Raw genomic sequence first — 15,450 nt, 5'->3', positions numbered from 1 at the left:
ACACTAGCTGTGTGACCCTGGGCAAGTCACTTAACCCTGTTTGCCTCAGTTTCCCCATTTGTAAGATGCGCTGAAGAAGGAGACAAACCACTCTAGCATCTTTGCTGAGAAAACCCCAAATGAGGTCAAGAAGAGTCAGACATGACTAAACAACAGCAAACATGACTACACTGTCATCTTAAACTTAACATATCAAAAACGGAACCCATGATCTTTATCTCAAAACTGGCTTTCCCTCTGGACTTCCTTGTTTATTTCAATGGTCCCATAATTCTACTGGTCACTCAAGATCAAAACCTTTGTATCACTAGTGAATGTCCCTTCGTCTCCTGCAACTAATTTGTCATCAAATTCTATTACTTTTTCCCATGGTGTGTCTCTTTAATCCATCCTTTCCATTCTAAACATTACCAGCTCTAGTCAAAGCCCTCACAATTGAACTCTTAGCATAGCCTCCTAATTAGCCTCTCATCTTTCCCATCTCAAGTACATTCTTCACTCTGCTAGCAGGGAAATTTTTCTTAAAGAACAATTCTGAGAATGTTACCACACAGAATAGTGGTAAGAAGCACTGAATTAGAATTCAAGAAATCAAAGGTCCTCAATTCGATCCTGACTCCAAGACGCCCTTGCTGAATGACCTCTCTGAGCCTCAGTCTACACAGCTATAAAATTTCTCAGAGATTCCTTACCATTCACTGCCCACCTTCCCCATATGATGTGGAACAGAGTTCTGGAAATGATATATCCCACGGCATAATATCCAAATCCTTAGCCAGGTATTCAGGACCACCACCAACTACTCTTCCAAGCTTTTCTCTCACTAGTTAATAAAAATTATATTAATAGCTAGTGGTTCAACATGACTAATATGGAAATATGTTTTACATGATTGCACATGTATAACCTATATCAGATTTCTTGCTGTCTTGTGGGGTAAGGAGAGTAGAGAAAGAGAGAGAAAAATTTACAACTCAAAATCTTACAAAAATGAATGTTGAAAATTGTCTTTAAATGTAATTGGAAAAAATAAAATACTATTTCTAAAAAAAATTTAAATATAGCTAATTGTTAATGCACTGTTGGTGGAGCGATGAATTGGTCCAGTCATTCTGGAAAGCAATTTGGATCTATGTCCCCAAAACTATTTAACTGTGCATAATCTTTGGGCACTATCATTACTATATGTCTATACCACAAAGAGATCAGAGAAAGAGGAAAAGGACCCACATGGACAAAAATATTTATAGCAACTCTTTGGCAAAGAACTGGAAACCAAGGGGGGAGCCATAAATTAGGGAGTGGTTAAACTAATTACCGCATATAAATGTGACTATTAATATTGTAAGAAACGATGGAGATGGTTTCAGAGAAACTTGGAAAGACATGCATGAACGGAAGCTGAGTGAAGTGAGCAAAACCAGGAGAATTTACACACTAACAATATTGTAAAGACAATTAACTTTGAAAGATTTAGGAACTCTGATCAACCAACAATGATTCCAAAGACTTGTGGACATGTCTCCTGATAGAAAGGTGATGGACTCAGAATACAAACTGAGACTTTTTTTTGGACATCATGGACAATGCAGAAATTTGTTTTACTTGATTACACGTTGAAAACCAGATTTTGCTTGAAAAAAATTACCTTAAAAAATAAAAATAGCTAGCATTTGTATAGCACCTTAAAGTTTGCAAAGTGCTTTACAAACATTAACTCATTTGATCCTTACAATCCCCCTGGAAGGCAGATGCTATTATTATTCCCATTTTACAAATGAGGAAACTGAGGCAAACAGAAGATAATTGACTTGCTCAGGGAAACACAGCTAATGTCTGAGGCAGAGTTTGAAGTCAGGTCTTCCTGACCCCAGGTCCAGTCATAATAATAGTATTTTAGAGGGAAAGAATTTATTGGCATCAAATGGAACATAGTTTTGGAAACACTATCTATAGCATTGCAGGATAATATCCACATCCTTAGTTTGCCTTCAAGATCACTCACAACCTGCCCCTGTCTGCTTTTCCAAGTTTTACCTCCACTACAGTTATTCCTTTCAAATAGCCAGGGTTAGGGGTACAGTGTCCCTGCAATCTGGAAAATCCATATAAAAACTTTTGGCCCTCCCTTTGTACTAGAGAAGAAGTCTTTTTTTTTCTTTTATGGGGTGTTTATAGTACTTTGCAGTAAAATTTGGTATAAGTATTTGGTCATAGGCCCTGTGTCATCTGCTGGTTTTTGCTTTTTTCGTCTGCAGCTTCCACAAAACTTCCCTCAAATTCCCATTTAATTTCTTAGACCTACTCGTGATATATCAAAACTATAGTAGGGAAAGTTGTGATATGGAAGGGATAACTGTACTTCCTGATAAATATACAAAGTGACCTATTCAGTGCTGTCTATAATGATCACCTCCTTATAATTCACTCATATTCTTCCATTATATTAAGTCTCTCTCTCAAAACCCAGTTAAGGTCCCACTATCTTCCATGGAGGTTTCTTTGACTTGAACTGGTTCCCTTAATACTACCAGCTGTGTGACCCTAAGCAATTTACCCAGCTTCTGTTTCCTCATTTGCTAAAATGTAGGGGGTAGATTAGAAAGTCCCAACAGAAGGGTCCTTTCCAGTTTTAACTCTGTGATCCTATAACCCGTATGACCAGTACCAGAACCATGACAGTTCATACTAGTTGGTCTTGTTATAAACCTTTTTGTACCCATGTCCTGTCTCCCAAACTAGACTGAAAGTTTCCCAAGTGTAAATGCTGCATTATAGCATCTACCAAGTAGCCAGAGCTATGTAAATGCTTCTTGATTATGACAATGGTGACTAAGGACGTGGGAATCTCCTTTTCTTGTGGGAGTAGAGAAAAGAGATCTGAAGAGTTTCATGAGGGAGGCTCAAGGTTGGGAGCATAACCTTGATGATTATGACATACATACACTGTTCTGTCTCATTTCTCGAGGCAACATGAATCGTAAAATCATTGAGTTGGAGCTGGAAGGAGTCAGCTAGTTCTAGTTCAACTCCCTCATATTACAGTTGAGGAAACTGAGGCCCAGAGAAGTTGAATCATTTAGAATGGCCCAGTGGAGACAGTGCTAGATTTAGAGTTCAGAAAATCTATGTTTGGATCCCATCCTAGATATTTGCTATCCATGGGAAAGTCATTTAAACCTCTCTGAGCTTCTCATCTATATCTTCATCTATAAAATGTTCTCCATCTGTAAAATGGTGTAAATAGGAAATGGAAATAATAACACTCATAGTACCTATATGACAATGAGATAATGTATGTAAAACACACTGCAAATGATACGTACAATGTCAGCTATTAAGGTCATTACAATGCATCGTTACAGCTCTCTCAGCACCTAGCATAGTGCAATGAACACAGTAGGCATTCAACAAATGTCTCTTAAATTGACTTGCTGAATATTGGTTACCTGAGTTTCATGTTTCTTCTGGTTTATCTTTGAAGGGGTGGGAAGGAGAGTCAGAATTAGGAATAGGTGAAGAAGGAAGGAAGGGGGGAAGGGAGGGAGGGAGGGAGGAAGGGTGAAAGGAAGGGAGGGAGGGAGGAAGGGAAGAAGGGAGGGAGGGAGGAAGGGAGGAAGGAGGGAAGGGAGGGAGGGAGGGAGGGAGGGAGGGTGAAAGGGAGGGAGGGAGGGAGGGTGAAAGGGAGGGAGGGAGGAAGGGAGGAAGGGAGGAAGGGAGGAAGGAAGGAAGAGAGGAAGGGAGGAAGGGAGGAAGGAAGGAAGGAAGGAAGGGAGGAAGGGAGGAAGGAAGGAAGGGAGGAAGGAAGGGAGGGAGGGAGGGAGGGAGATCAAAACATTTTTTAAAAAATGTATTTTCCTCTAGGAGAACAAAAAGAAAGAAACACAGATTAGTAAGACAGCTTTGAAAGATACATGTTGAATTTATTATGTATTTTAAAAGAAAATCAAGCTCAAAATAGAGATTTGCAGTTTCATGGTCTACTGTATGTATGGAAATGCTTATTTTACATAATGTTTGGTAAGTTTTGAGTGGGTCAGCTAGGTGGCACAGTGGATAGAACACCAGTTCTGTAGTCAGGAGGACCTAAGTTCACATCTGACGTCAGACACTAGCTATATGACCCTGGGCAAGTACTATTTGCCTCAGTTTTGTCATCTGCAAAATGAGCTGGAAAAGGAAATGATAAACCATTCCAGTATCTTTGCCAAGAAAACTCCAACTGGGGTCACAAATGAAATGACTCAACAACAAAAACTTTCAAATAGGAAGAGTTCTTTTTAAAAAATTTTAATTGAGTTGCTGAGAAAATGACTACAATGCCCATACCCTTTGACCCTGAGAACACACTGCTGGGTATTGACCCCAATCAATTCCATGACGAAAAGAAAGGTCCCATATTCACCAAAATATTGAGAGCAGCACTTTTTTTTGTAAAAGCATAGAGTGAATGTCTATCAATTGAGAAATGGTTTAGACTACACTGAGAGATGTTCAATGTCAATGAAACAGAATATTATTATGTTTTAAGAAACCATCAACATGATTAATCCTGAGAAACATGGGAAGATTTAAAAACAGATAAAGAAAAGAGAGCCAGGAAAATGATATCCATAATGACTACAACCACATAAATGCACTAACAATAAAGACAACCAAATTGAAACTGAATGCTTCACAATTATGGTGATCAAGCTCTTCCCCAGAGGAGAGACAGGACAACACAACCGTCCCCACAAAAACCCTTTGCTTCACTTTTTTCTTTTCAGATGTAGGGGACGAGGGGGTGGCACACTGCATAGATCAGACTTTTGTGATTATGTTGGTTAGTTTTCCTGAACTTTCTAGAACTTTTTTCTTCCTCTTTTTAAAAATTCTTTATTATAAAGGATGGCTCCCGAAAAGATAGTAATAAAAGGATATATATTTTTTAAAAAAACCAAAAAAACCCTGAATTGCTGGATTCAATTCAACATGCATTTATTAAGCATTTATTGTAAGCATGGCACTGTCATAAGTACTAGGGATTCTAAGATGAAAATGAAATAGTCTTACTGTGGGGAAGTTCACATTCTCTTTGGTAAAAAAGGGTGGTGACATCTACGTACACAGATAAGTAAATATGGAGCATTTTGAAAGCAAATACAAGACAATTTCAAAGGACACATCATGAAAAATGCTATATAAAGAGAGAACTGACAGACTCTGAATGTAGATTGAAGGGTACTATTTTTACTCTTTTTTGTCTGTGTTTTCTTTTGCAGCATGGCTAATATGGAAATATGTTTTGCATACCTTCACATGTATAATCAATATCAAAATCCTTGCCTTCTCAAGGAGGGGGGAGGGGTGAAAGGAAGGAAAAAATTAGGAACTTGAAGTTTTTTTTAAATGAATATTAATTTTTTTACATGTAATTGGGAAAATATTTAATGATATAACTAAAAATGTATATTTTTAGAAAGAAAATAAATACAAAACCATTTCAAAGAGACCCTACATCCTTCCAGGAATCTCTAGGCCACCCCTGATCTCAAAGTCTCCCATCTCTGACTGTAATCTTGATGGTGTCTGCATCTATTCTTTAAAAAAGAGCTAAGTCAGACTTTTGTCTCCTAAAGGCAGGAAACAGGGATCTTGGCTGTCAGTATAATTTCCTAAAAAACACTCCAGATCTGAAACCAGAAGATGCCAACCTGGGGTTTCATTTCCTGCCCTGACAGTTTGTATAGTGCCCCAGACAGAGCCTTAAACATGGAGACTGGAAGACAGAGAGGCTGATGAGGCTAAATTCCATGCAGTCACTTCCTGATTAGTCTTTCCCTCAATACAAGAAAAGACCAAAGAAAGATGCTCCTATGGAATTAGTCTAGCAGGTTCTCACATTCTTTTAGTGGGTTAAAAAAGTCACCTTCACACAAACAGCATGGGAAGAGGAGTAGCTGGAGAGCAGTTCAAGTAGAAGTTTTTTGTTTGTTTTAATGTAGCTGTCAGTTCAATAGGAATTACTATGGCATACAGCGAAAGTGCCATGAAGATGCTAAACTCTGGTCTGCACTGAGAGATAACTAGTGTGGATATGGATGGAGGTAATAACACCACTGGCTTTTAACCTGCTCAAATCCCAGTGGGAACTGGTCGATTGGTTGTGGTCCTTCATTCTCAGACAGAACCAAAATAATATCATTATATTGGGGTTAAGGTACAGTGTATCCGACTATGGCTGATCAGACCAATATGAGCACTACTGCAGGTTGGGCACAAATAGTCCATATGAACATCTGGAGTGGAGATGTCTCTAAATTTGCACATCTTGCGTTTCTTTTGAGCTACTGCAATTTGCTTTGCTCATAGAACACGGCACCTTCTTTGATGTGGGCAATCCATGTTGGAAGATCCTTTGCCAGTATTTCCCATGTCATGCGATCGATTCCAAAGTTCTTCAGAGAAGCCTTGTGAGTGTCTTTGTATCACTTCTTCTGATTTCCACATGAGTGTCTTCTTTGTGTGAGTTCTCCATAAAAGTCTTCTAGGCAAATGTACATTTGGCATTCAAACAATGTGGCCAACTCTTTGAAGTTGTGCTCTCTGCAGTAGAGTTTGAATGCTTCGTCATTTAGCTCAAGGGAGGACCTCAGTGTCTGGTCCAGCATCTTTCATACAGACACACCATGCTGGACGGTTCTATGCCAGCGTCTCCCATATTTCACAATTGATTCCAGAGTTCTTCAAAGAGACTTTGAGAGTGTCCTTGCACATTGGAAGAACTATAGTTAGTCCTGTGAACCACACTTTAGGGAAGTCATAAACAAACCAGAGAACACAAACTCAGAAGACAATACAAGATAGTGAAAGGCCTGGAGGATCATACCATTTAAGCATCAGTTGAAGGAACAATGGATGTTTAACATTGAGAAGAGAAGACTTAGGGGAAATATGCTATCTGTATTCAAGTACTGAAAGAGCTGGAAAGAAGATCAGGTATGGAATTTATTATATACACTTAAAATATATAAATAAAGGGAGATTCATGGTTTCCTATCCAATCCTTTGTGTGTTCTGCTCTCTTTTTTCCTAGAGTTAAAGGTCAAAAGAAAGAACAAATTTTTAAAAAGAAAGAGTATTAAATTTGTTCTGCTTGGGCCCTGAAGGCATAATAGAGGAAAGCTACGATATATTTGGAGCTAAATCAAGCTCAAAATTCATAAAGTCAAAATTCCTAACAATTAGAACCATCCAGAAGTGGAATGAGCTGTCCCAGAAAGCTGTGGGTTTGTCGTCACTGGAGGTCTTCCAGAAAAGGCTGCATGACCACAGGACTAGATGGTCTCTGACATGCATTTTGATGCTGAGCTTTTGTAGTTCTGTAATTCTCTCCTGCATCGGGGAGGCCAATGGTTCCTTCTCCCTTCAGGTAAGGGAATGGAAGATGCCTATCTCCTCTGGGAGCCTTTTCTGACTAAGTGCCTGACAGCCAGCAACTTCATAGACTTTCTTAGTTCATTACCCTCCCTGATGCAAGTACTGGAAGAAAGAGCATCAAGTTTAGCCTAAACCTACTCAGAAACTTAAGAAAGGCCAAGACTATTACATGTCAACTGACCTGCCTGGCAAGCTCCAAGTGTACCTATCCCAGAGATAACAAGTACTCATATTCTCCTAGCACTTTAAGGTTTACAAAGCAGTTTTTCTTACAACAACGCTGTAAGATATATAGTGCCCACATCATAAGATAACAAAACTAGGACTTGATCATGCAGCTAGTGCCAAGAGATAAAATTTGAACCTAGGGCTCCTGACAAGTGCAGATCCCTTCCCACTGTTTCAACTGCTCTTAACCTGGGGTATGCAAGCCTTTTTCTTTTGAATATTTGAATAACTGTATTTCAATAGAATTGGTTTCATCTGTAATCTTCCATGTATTTCATTTTGTACATTTAGAAACACTATTCTGAGAAGTGGTCCAGAGTTCAGCAGAATGCCCAAGGGGCCATGACTTAAAGAAGGTTAAGAAGCCTGCTACTGAGTGATGCTCAAAGGGAACTAAAGAGGATGCCCTGAAGGGCACTCTGAGGAATAACCCATTGGCAGGGATGGAGGCAGTGGGAAACTACTGAACTTCTAGATACTCCACCAAGTGGCCTAGTTCGGCATTCCAACAACATGGCCAACCCACTGGAGTTGTGCTCTCTGCAGTAGTTTAAACACTTGGCAATTCAGCTCGAGAGAGGATATTGGGGCCTGGTTCAGTACGTTTCATGTGGGCACACCATGCTGGACAGTCCTATGCCAATGTTTCCCATGTCTCTCACAATTGTTTCCAGAGTTCTTCAAAGAGACCTTGAGAATGTCATTAAGCTTCTCCAAACAGCTTTGGAGGAGATCAGCCCACCCCTGGATGTAAGCCATAGCTAGACAGAAGGGACTGATTGCCCAGGAGTCCTCTGTCTGCAGAACCTTGTTAAATATGTATAGCTTCAGAAATAAGGGAACAGGGATCTCCTCACTGGACCCTGTTACAAGAGCCCCATCTGGGACACAAGAGCTTGCTCAGCAACCAGACACCAGAGGCAGGTGAAGGTATTCACTCACCCACTCTGAGCCATTCTCCAGCCCCTAGGTGAACCAAAGACAGATTGTGCTGCACCCAATGCTTTTTTCAGGCTGTACTGAAGACTCTTCACACCAAAGCCATGAGGATACATGAGCTCTACCCCAACCCAATCCACTGTATTCATGCTTCTCCTCCCCTTTTCACCCCTACCCCCTCTATCCTGGTACCCATCCCCCAACTCACCTGGCAAAATGCCTGAGCCTTTGTCTTTGGAGCCCTTCCTTTCTTTCTCCTCCACTCTATCAGAGTTCTCAACCACTTGATCCAGATCTTCATTTAGCTAAGACAGAAAGACCATAGAGCCAAGGATCAGTAATGATACAGAACCTCCCATATCACAAGAGACCAGTCTCATCCTTAGGGACCTCCCCCTTCCCCACTACACCAGTGGGTCATGGTGCAAAAAATGCATTGATATACAGAAAGAAAACCTGGAATTGTATCTCAGCTCTAATAGTATGACCTTGAAATAGGCACTTCAACTCTGAGCCTCAGTTTTTTCATTTGTAAAATGGAAAGAATATTTACACTACCAATTCTTAACATTATTGTGAAAAGGTGCCTTGTTGGCCTTAAAACACTATATGAACACAGGTGTTGGTTATTAATTCATTCCACTCTACTCTCTTATTTTTATGATTTCTACTTATTACCTCAATCCAGAACAGTAGCATTGCTACTGTTTGGAGTACACTGGAAATTATTCTTCCTTCTGCTCCTATTCCTTCCATTTCTATTATTTTTTTTTCTTCTCTTTTTCCCATCTTTCCTACCTTTGTTTTAAGATTGCCAATGATTTGAGGTGAGGCTCATCAATTGGGAAATGGCTCAACAAGTTGTGGCATATGATTGTGATAGAGTGCTATTGTGTAATAAGAAATGAAGAGGGGGATGGTTTCAGAAAAACCTGGGAAGACTTACATGAACTGATGCAGTGAGGTGAGCAGAACCAGGAGATAATCGCACACTGTAACAGCAACATTGTAACAATGATCAACTATGAAAGACTTAGCTACCCTGATCAAAACAATGATCCAAGACAATTTCGAAGACTCACGATGAAAATGCTATCCACCTCCAGAGAAAGAACTGATAAACTCTGAGTGCAAATTAAAGTATAATTTTCTCACTTTATTTTTCTTGGATTTTTTTGGAATATGGCTAATATGGAAATATGTTTTATAAGATTTTACATGTATAATAGATATATTACTTGCCTTCTTGGTGGGGGGAGAGAATTTTGAACTCAAAATTTTTAAGAAGAATGTTAAAAATAAACAACAAATTGAAAGAAAATATAGATTTAAGATCAAGGGAGGGGGAGGGGGAAGAGTGAGGGTGAGAGAGTAGAGAGAGTGAGAGAGAGTGAGAGAGAGTGAGAGAGAGAGAGAGATTGAGACTGCCAATGCCTTTCAGCGGCTCTACTTAGTCCTTGATATCCAGTTGCTAAACCCTAGAAGGGATTTGCTCTGTGGACAGAGCACTCTACCATTTATTGGCTTCATGATCCTGAAAACTGTAAAATGAGGATATGCAGCAGCAGTGGTAATAAAAATGGATGTTTATATAGTATAGTTAGGCAGGTAGAACAAATATCATAATCCTTTTTTTTTCTAGTCAACTGGCTGGTAAGTGCCAGCGCTGATACTCAATCTCAGTCACCTAATTCCCAAGTCCAATGCTTTTTTTCCATTCAATGCACCACACAGACTTCTCCATAGATACATATCATGTATTATGTCATAAAGAATCTTAAGAGTTGAAAGGATCCTTAGAAATCATCTGTCTTAAACTACTCATTACAAGACTATCTTCGGCAACAGTCTCTGCTTGAATACTTGCAGTGACCAAGAGCTCACCACTTAGCACAAATCAACCCATTCCTTTGTTGGACAGTTCTAGAAGTTTTTGTTTCTTATCTTGTATTTCTAAAATTTCTACCTAAGTCTGTTTCTGGACTAATACAACAAAGCAAGTCTAATTTTTTTCTACATCATAGCCTTTCGAATGTTAGAAGAGCTATCCTGTGCCCCAGAAATCTCCTCCAGACTAGATTCTTTGTATGACCCAGAGAGTAAGTTTCCTTCTCGTACTGCAAGGCTATCAGAAGGACAGGGATAGGGACTGGTGTTTTCACTGGTATAAAGAACTCCCAGGTGAGGAAACTACCTCTACTCAGGCAGATCAAATTCTTCTTGGCAACTTATAGAGCTGCCTCGAGCACTGAGAGGTTAAGTAACTTGCCCAGGGGAGTGGAGGGAAAGTGAACAAACATTTATTAAGCCCCTATTTTGGGCAAGTCACTGTGTTAAGCGTTTTGCAAATATCTCATCTGATCCTCACAACAACCCTGGGAGGTAGGTTCTATTATGACTCCCATTTCACAGTTGAGGAAACTGAGGCAGACAAAAGTTAAGTAATGACACATGGTTAGTGTCTGAGGCTGGATTTAAACTCAGGGCTTCCTGACTCCAGGTTCAGAGCTCTATCTCCTGAGTATGCAAGCACGCGCATGCGTGGGCATGCGCACGCGCGCGCACACACGCACACACGCACACACACACACAGCCCCGGTGTGCCTCTAAGGTCACAGAGTTACGTATCCTAGGCAAAACTCAAACTCAGGTCTTCCTGTCTTCAAGACCAGCTCTCTAGTCACCATGCCACACTGATGCTCAACAAAATGATGAAATAACATGAGAAATATCTCTGAATTTTCAAGATGGTTCTATGTGAATTCAAGTCATCTTGATAATTATTACTGTATTTTTTAAAAAGAAAAATAAAGTATGAAAACAACTGGAGAGAGACTGGAAAGGTTGGTGGTGAGACAGAGAGAGGGGGCTGGGACAGAAATAAAGCTTGCCCACAGCTCAGGGCTCACAGAGACTTAAGGAAACAACTGAGGTGGTTGTTTTCAAAGGTTTGTTTTGTTTAGTTTCTGTCTAGACCTACAATCAGACCAAATCTGGATCCATATGCTACAAAAACTTGTTTCATTGATGAGATCAGCAGATCATAGTATGGGACATTCAGGAGTTAAGGAACTTCCAAACTTCAAGGCCAGTTCTCTATTTGGCAGGTCATGATGCATCTCAAGGACATAAAGAATATTTGAGTTTCAGTTGCTTTTTTAGGTCAAGGGCACAGCAGCACTGAAGGACTTGCCCTGTGGTAGTTGGCCCCTTTCCTTTCCCATAGCCTTCTAGACTCCAACCCTCTCCCCCCACCAAAGTTCCATATACACTTTCCTAAAGCAAGTTCTAAATATGCTCACTCATTCACATGACCCAGGCCAAAGAAATCTGCAGTCAGCAAATATTGCAACCCCAAGCTAAATTCTCTCCCAAGGCAAGAACTACATAGACAGTCCTCCAAATTGTATTTTTCTCTGGTATGAATCAAAGGGCAAGAATCTGAGAATACACACTGGCTCTAGAACAACCCTATTTCAGGTATACAATACAAGGATGCTCAAAACAAATATGAATGACTCCATATTTAACATTCTTTTTTGTCCCTGTAGGTGCAGTGATGCTATTTTAATGACTGAATAACTGCAGATAGTTAGGGGAGCTTGGTCCAACCGAAATGGAACACATGATTCATATCTTCCCAATGACAGAAGGTAGGTCTCCGCCTTTAGACTGGGAGTTTCCAGGAACTACGTCTCCACTAGAATCACCCATGGTTCTCAGTCCAGTTCAATCCTCTCTACATATAGAGAGGTAGTGTAGTACAGTGGATAGAATGATACTTGGAATGAAGAAAGGCTAAATTTGAATCCTACCTCAGACCCTTATAACTTGTGTGACTCTCAACAAATCTCTTTTTTTTTCAGTCTTCACTTCCTCATCTGTAAAGTGGGGCTAATAATAGACCTTCTCAGGGAGTTGCAGTAAAGATCAAATGAGACAGAATGTAAGGTCCTTGCAGTAAGGGCAGTTTCATCTTTGCTTTTGAATCCCCAATGCCTAGATAGTGGCTAGCACAGGGTATTCACTGCTTGTTGACTGACTGAGTACTTGACAAACTTTAAAGTGCTATGTAAGTGGGACTTCCTATTACTACAAAGGATATTGAATTGAAAGTATTCCATGACTACAGTCATTCCAAACTGGAATGGATTAGCTTGGGAGGGAGTTTCCCATCCCTAGAGTTCTTAACTAGCTGAATACTTCTAAGGGGATGTGGTGGAGCAGAGGTGTCAAACTCTGCCAGTCCCTAGTGTGGCCTGAATCAAAGTAAAATGTAATTGGGAAATGTTTAACAAGATAAAAATACAATACTGCATAGATAATGTTAATTTGTGGCTTTTTAACGTAGGGTTTAGTGGCTCCTGTTTCTATTTGAGTTTGCCCCCACTGTGGCAGAGAACATTGTAGTTTTGTAAAGGATTAGACTAGATGGCATCTGAGATGCTTTTATTTTATAGCCAATAGTATACTACGGTCAACAGAGATGGAATGAAGGGAGAAGAAAGGAACCTAACCCAGAAACAGGTTCTAGTATTGGGACTACCATTAACTAGCTGCATCATGTAGTTCCTTTGCTAATCAAATGGGGATAATAATACTATACCATACATATTTCACCAAATTGCTATGAAGATACAAAAAGCTATTAGAGTTTAGAAAAGGCAAAGATTACTTTCAGCTAGGGGGAATCTTTGAAGAAGGAGTATTTGAGCTAACCCTTCAAAGAGGGGTAGAATATTGGGAGGTGGAAAGAGGCATTCCAGGCAAAACAGAGACTGGAAAACATGGAACATATCTGAGGAACAATGAGCAGATCAATTTGGCTAAAACTAAAACTGAATGTATAGAGAAACTGGGAAATAAAGTTGAATTGTTATGGGAACCTCGAATTCCAGGCAAGGTTGTTACAATTTTGTTCAAGAGGTAATGGCCAGCCATTGATGTTTTTTGACCATAGGAGAGAAAATCTGTACAGGAATAGCAGCTGGACCCATAATTTCCCTGCCACAAGGAACTCCACAGTAAAGACATTCTATCACTACAGGTTATTTTCTGCAACTTAAAATCTTATGGAGTAGTCTAGAACACAGAGAAATTAAGGGACTCGCCCACAGTCACAAGGTATGTGTGATAATGTGAAGGGTGGATTGGAGGAATGAGTGATTGAAGTATAGGAAAAAAGTTAAAAGGCTATGCAGTCATCCAGATGTGGATCCAGATGTGGACACAGATGTGGATAGTGGAAACAGAAAAGTCAAGTTAGCAAAAAGATGCAAGAGACATTTTGGAGGAAGAACTAATTAACAGGTCAGAGCAACAACTTTACCAGAAATAGGGGAGGGGAGGGATGAGAAAGAGGAAACGAGGAGTGGTCTAAGACTGATACTGAGGTTTCAAGCTTGGGTGACTATAAGAACAGTGATACCACTGGAGGAAATGGGGAAGTCAGGAGGGCCAACAGGTATGGGGGAGGGGAAGGCGAGTTTGGTTTTGGATAGCTGGCAGTGCCACCGAGCCATCCAAATTGGAAACGTCCTTCCAGCAGGAAATGTATCTGATTGGAGATCAAGAAAAAGGCCCAGGTCTGAAGAACAAGATTTGGGGATCATCTGCACAGAAGTGGTAGTTAAAGCCGTGTGAGTGGGTGTGCTCCACGAGGGAGAGGAGGTAGGTGACAGCTCTTGCAAAAAGTTAATGGTGTATATGAGGGTAGGGTATTATCGTCATTATTATTATTAACCAGCCTGGCCATGAGCCCGAAGGACCTGGGAGGAAAAGGGTGATGCCATCAGGTCACGATGGCAGAAGAGTAAAGGGCATTTTTGACTTGCTGCAAACATCCGGCTCCCGAGGGCAGTCCAGGGGTCCCAGCTCCAGTCTGGCTTCACTTCTGACAGTGCTGGAGACGCATGAATCATTCACCTGCTGGTTTAATTACTCCTCTATGGGGCTAGGACTATGGGGCTTCATAACTGTGGCAGCTGGTTCTTCTGCAGCCAGTTTTCCTGGTCCTTTTGCACACACACACACACACACACACACACACACACACACACACACACACACAAAATCTCCCCTTGCAACTGTTAGTGCTTGAGAAGGTGACGCCCACGACCTCGCCCCACGTCCCCCGCCACCCCAATAAACTTTTCTTCCGTCCCTGGATCCCCAGTACCTCCTGATAAGATGAAGACAGCTCCTGCCTGATCATGGCATCGATTGAAAGAGATGCTGCAGCCCGGAGCCAGCCCTGGTCCCTGGGGGAGAGGAGGAACAAGAGGCGGAGAAGGAGCTCTAGGACGCGGAGCAGTACCGAGAGAACAGCGCGAGGGTAGAGGGATTCAACAGAACCTCACCGGGAGTGCCGGCCCCCCGGGAGGCTGTGGGGCGCATGCGTCTCGCCTGGAGGCGATTGTCCGGGTTGAAGATGGACTGATTTCAGAGCCTGCTGGGACATGTAGTCTTCCACTAGGATCGACTCAGAGGCTGTTGTTCACCGCAGTACAGGAAGGAACTGGGCCAGTTTGTCCAGTTGCGCAATTTTTTTTTATCGGAGGGAGACGGGGAAGTCGGAGAGTTGAATGGATGGGGGAAAAGAGGGGTAGCCAAGACGGAAGTTTGCTAGTCTTGTCACTTAAAATTCCTGGAAACGTAAGCGTGCCCCGAGTGTGCAAGCTTTAACTCTGGAGTCCAAGTTGAACTTTAGAGGAGAACTTGACGCTGCCCATGTGGCGGCGTCGGGACTCAGCGGCTCCATCTTCGCGCCTCGGTCCTCGGAGACAAGCGAGGGCTCTCATACAGCTGGGAATGAATGGCCGGTCTTTGTGTTCCTGTCAGGCTTCGGAGGAGACGGGCAAA

The 15,450-nt window shown here is 41.3% G+C and overlaps 1 protein-coding gene across 1 annotated transcript in view; it reads right to left on the bottom strand.

Moving 5' to 3' along the window:
• The window catches only part of PACC1 (proton activated chloride channel 1), a 34,936-nt gene extending 19,917 nt beyond the window's left edge, over positions 1–15,019 (bottom strand). Inside the window, 3 exon segments of the mRNA XM_072647886.1 lie at positions 8,798–8,894; positions 14,768–14,910; positions 14,913–15,019. Of these exon segments, the coding sequence (XP_072503987.1) occupies positions 8,798–8,894; positions 14,768–14,910; positions 14,913–14,985 (313 nt within the window). The 5' untranslated portion in view covers positions 14,986–15,019.
• Between the last annotated feature and the right edge of the window lie 431 nt (positions 15,020–15,450).

This window comes from Notamacropus eugenii, chromosome 2 (genome assembly GCF_028372415.1).
Source record: "Notamacropus eugenii isolate mMacEug1 chromosome 2, mMacEug1.pri_v2, whole genome shotgun sequence".
Taxonomy (NCBI): domain Eukaryota; kingdom Metazoa; phylum Chordata; class Mammalia; order Diprotodontia; family Macropodidae; genus Notamacropus; species Notamacropus eugenii.
Note: the sequence above shows the minus strand (reverse complement) of the source record. Positions and strands in the feature narration are given on the sequence as shown.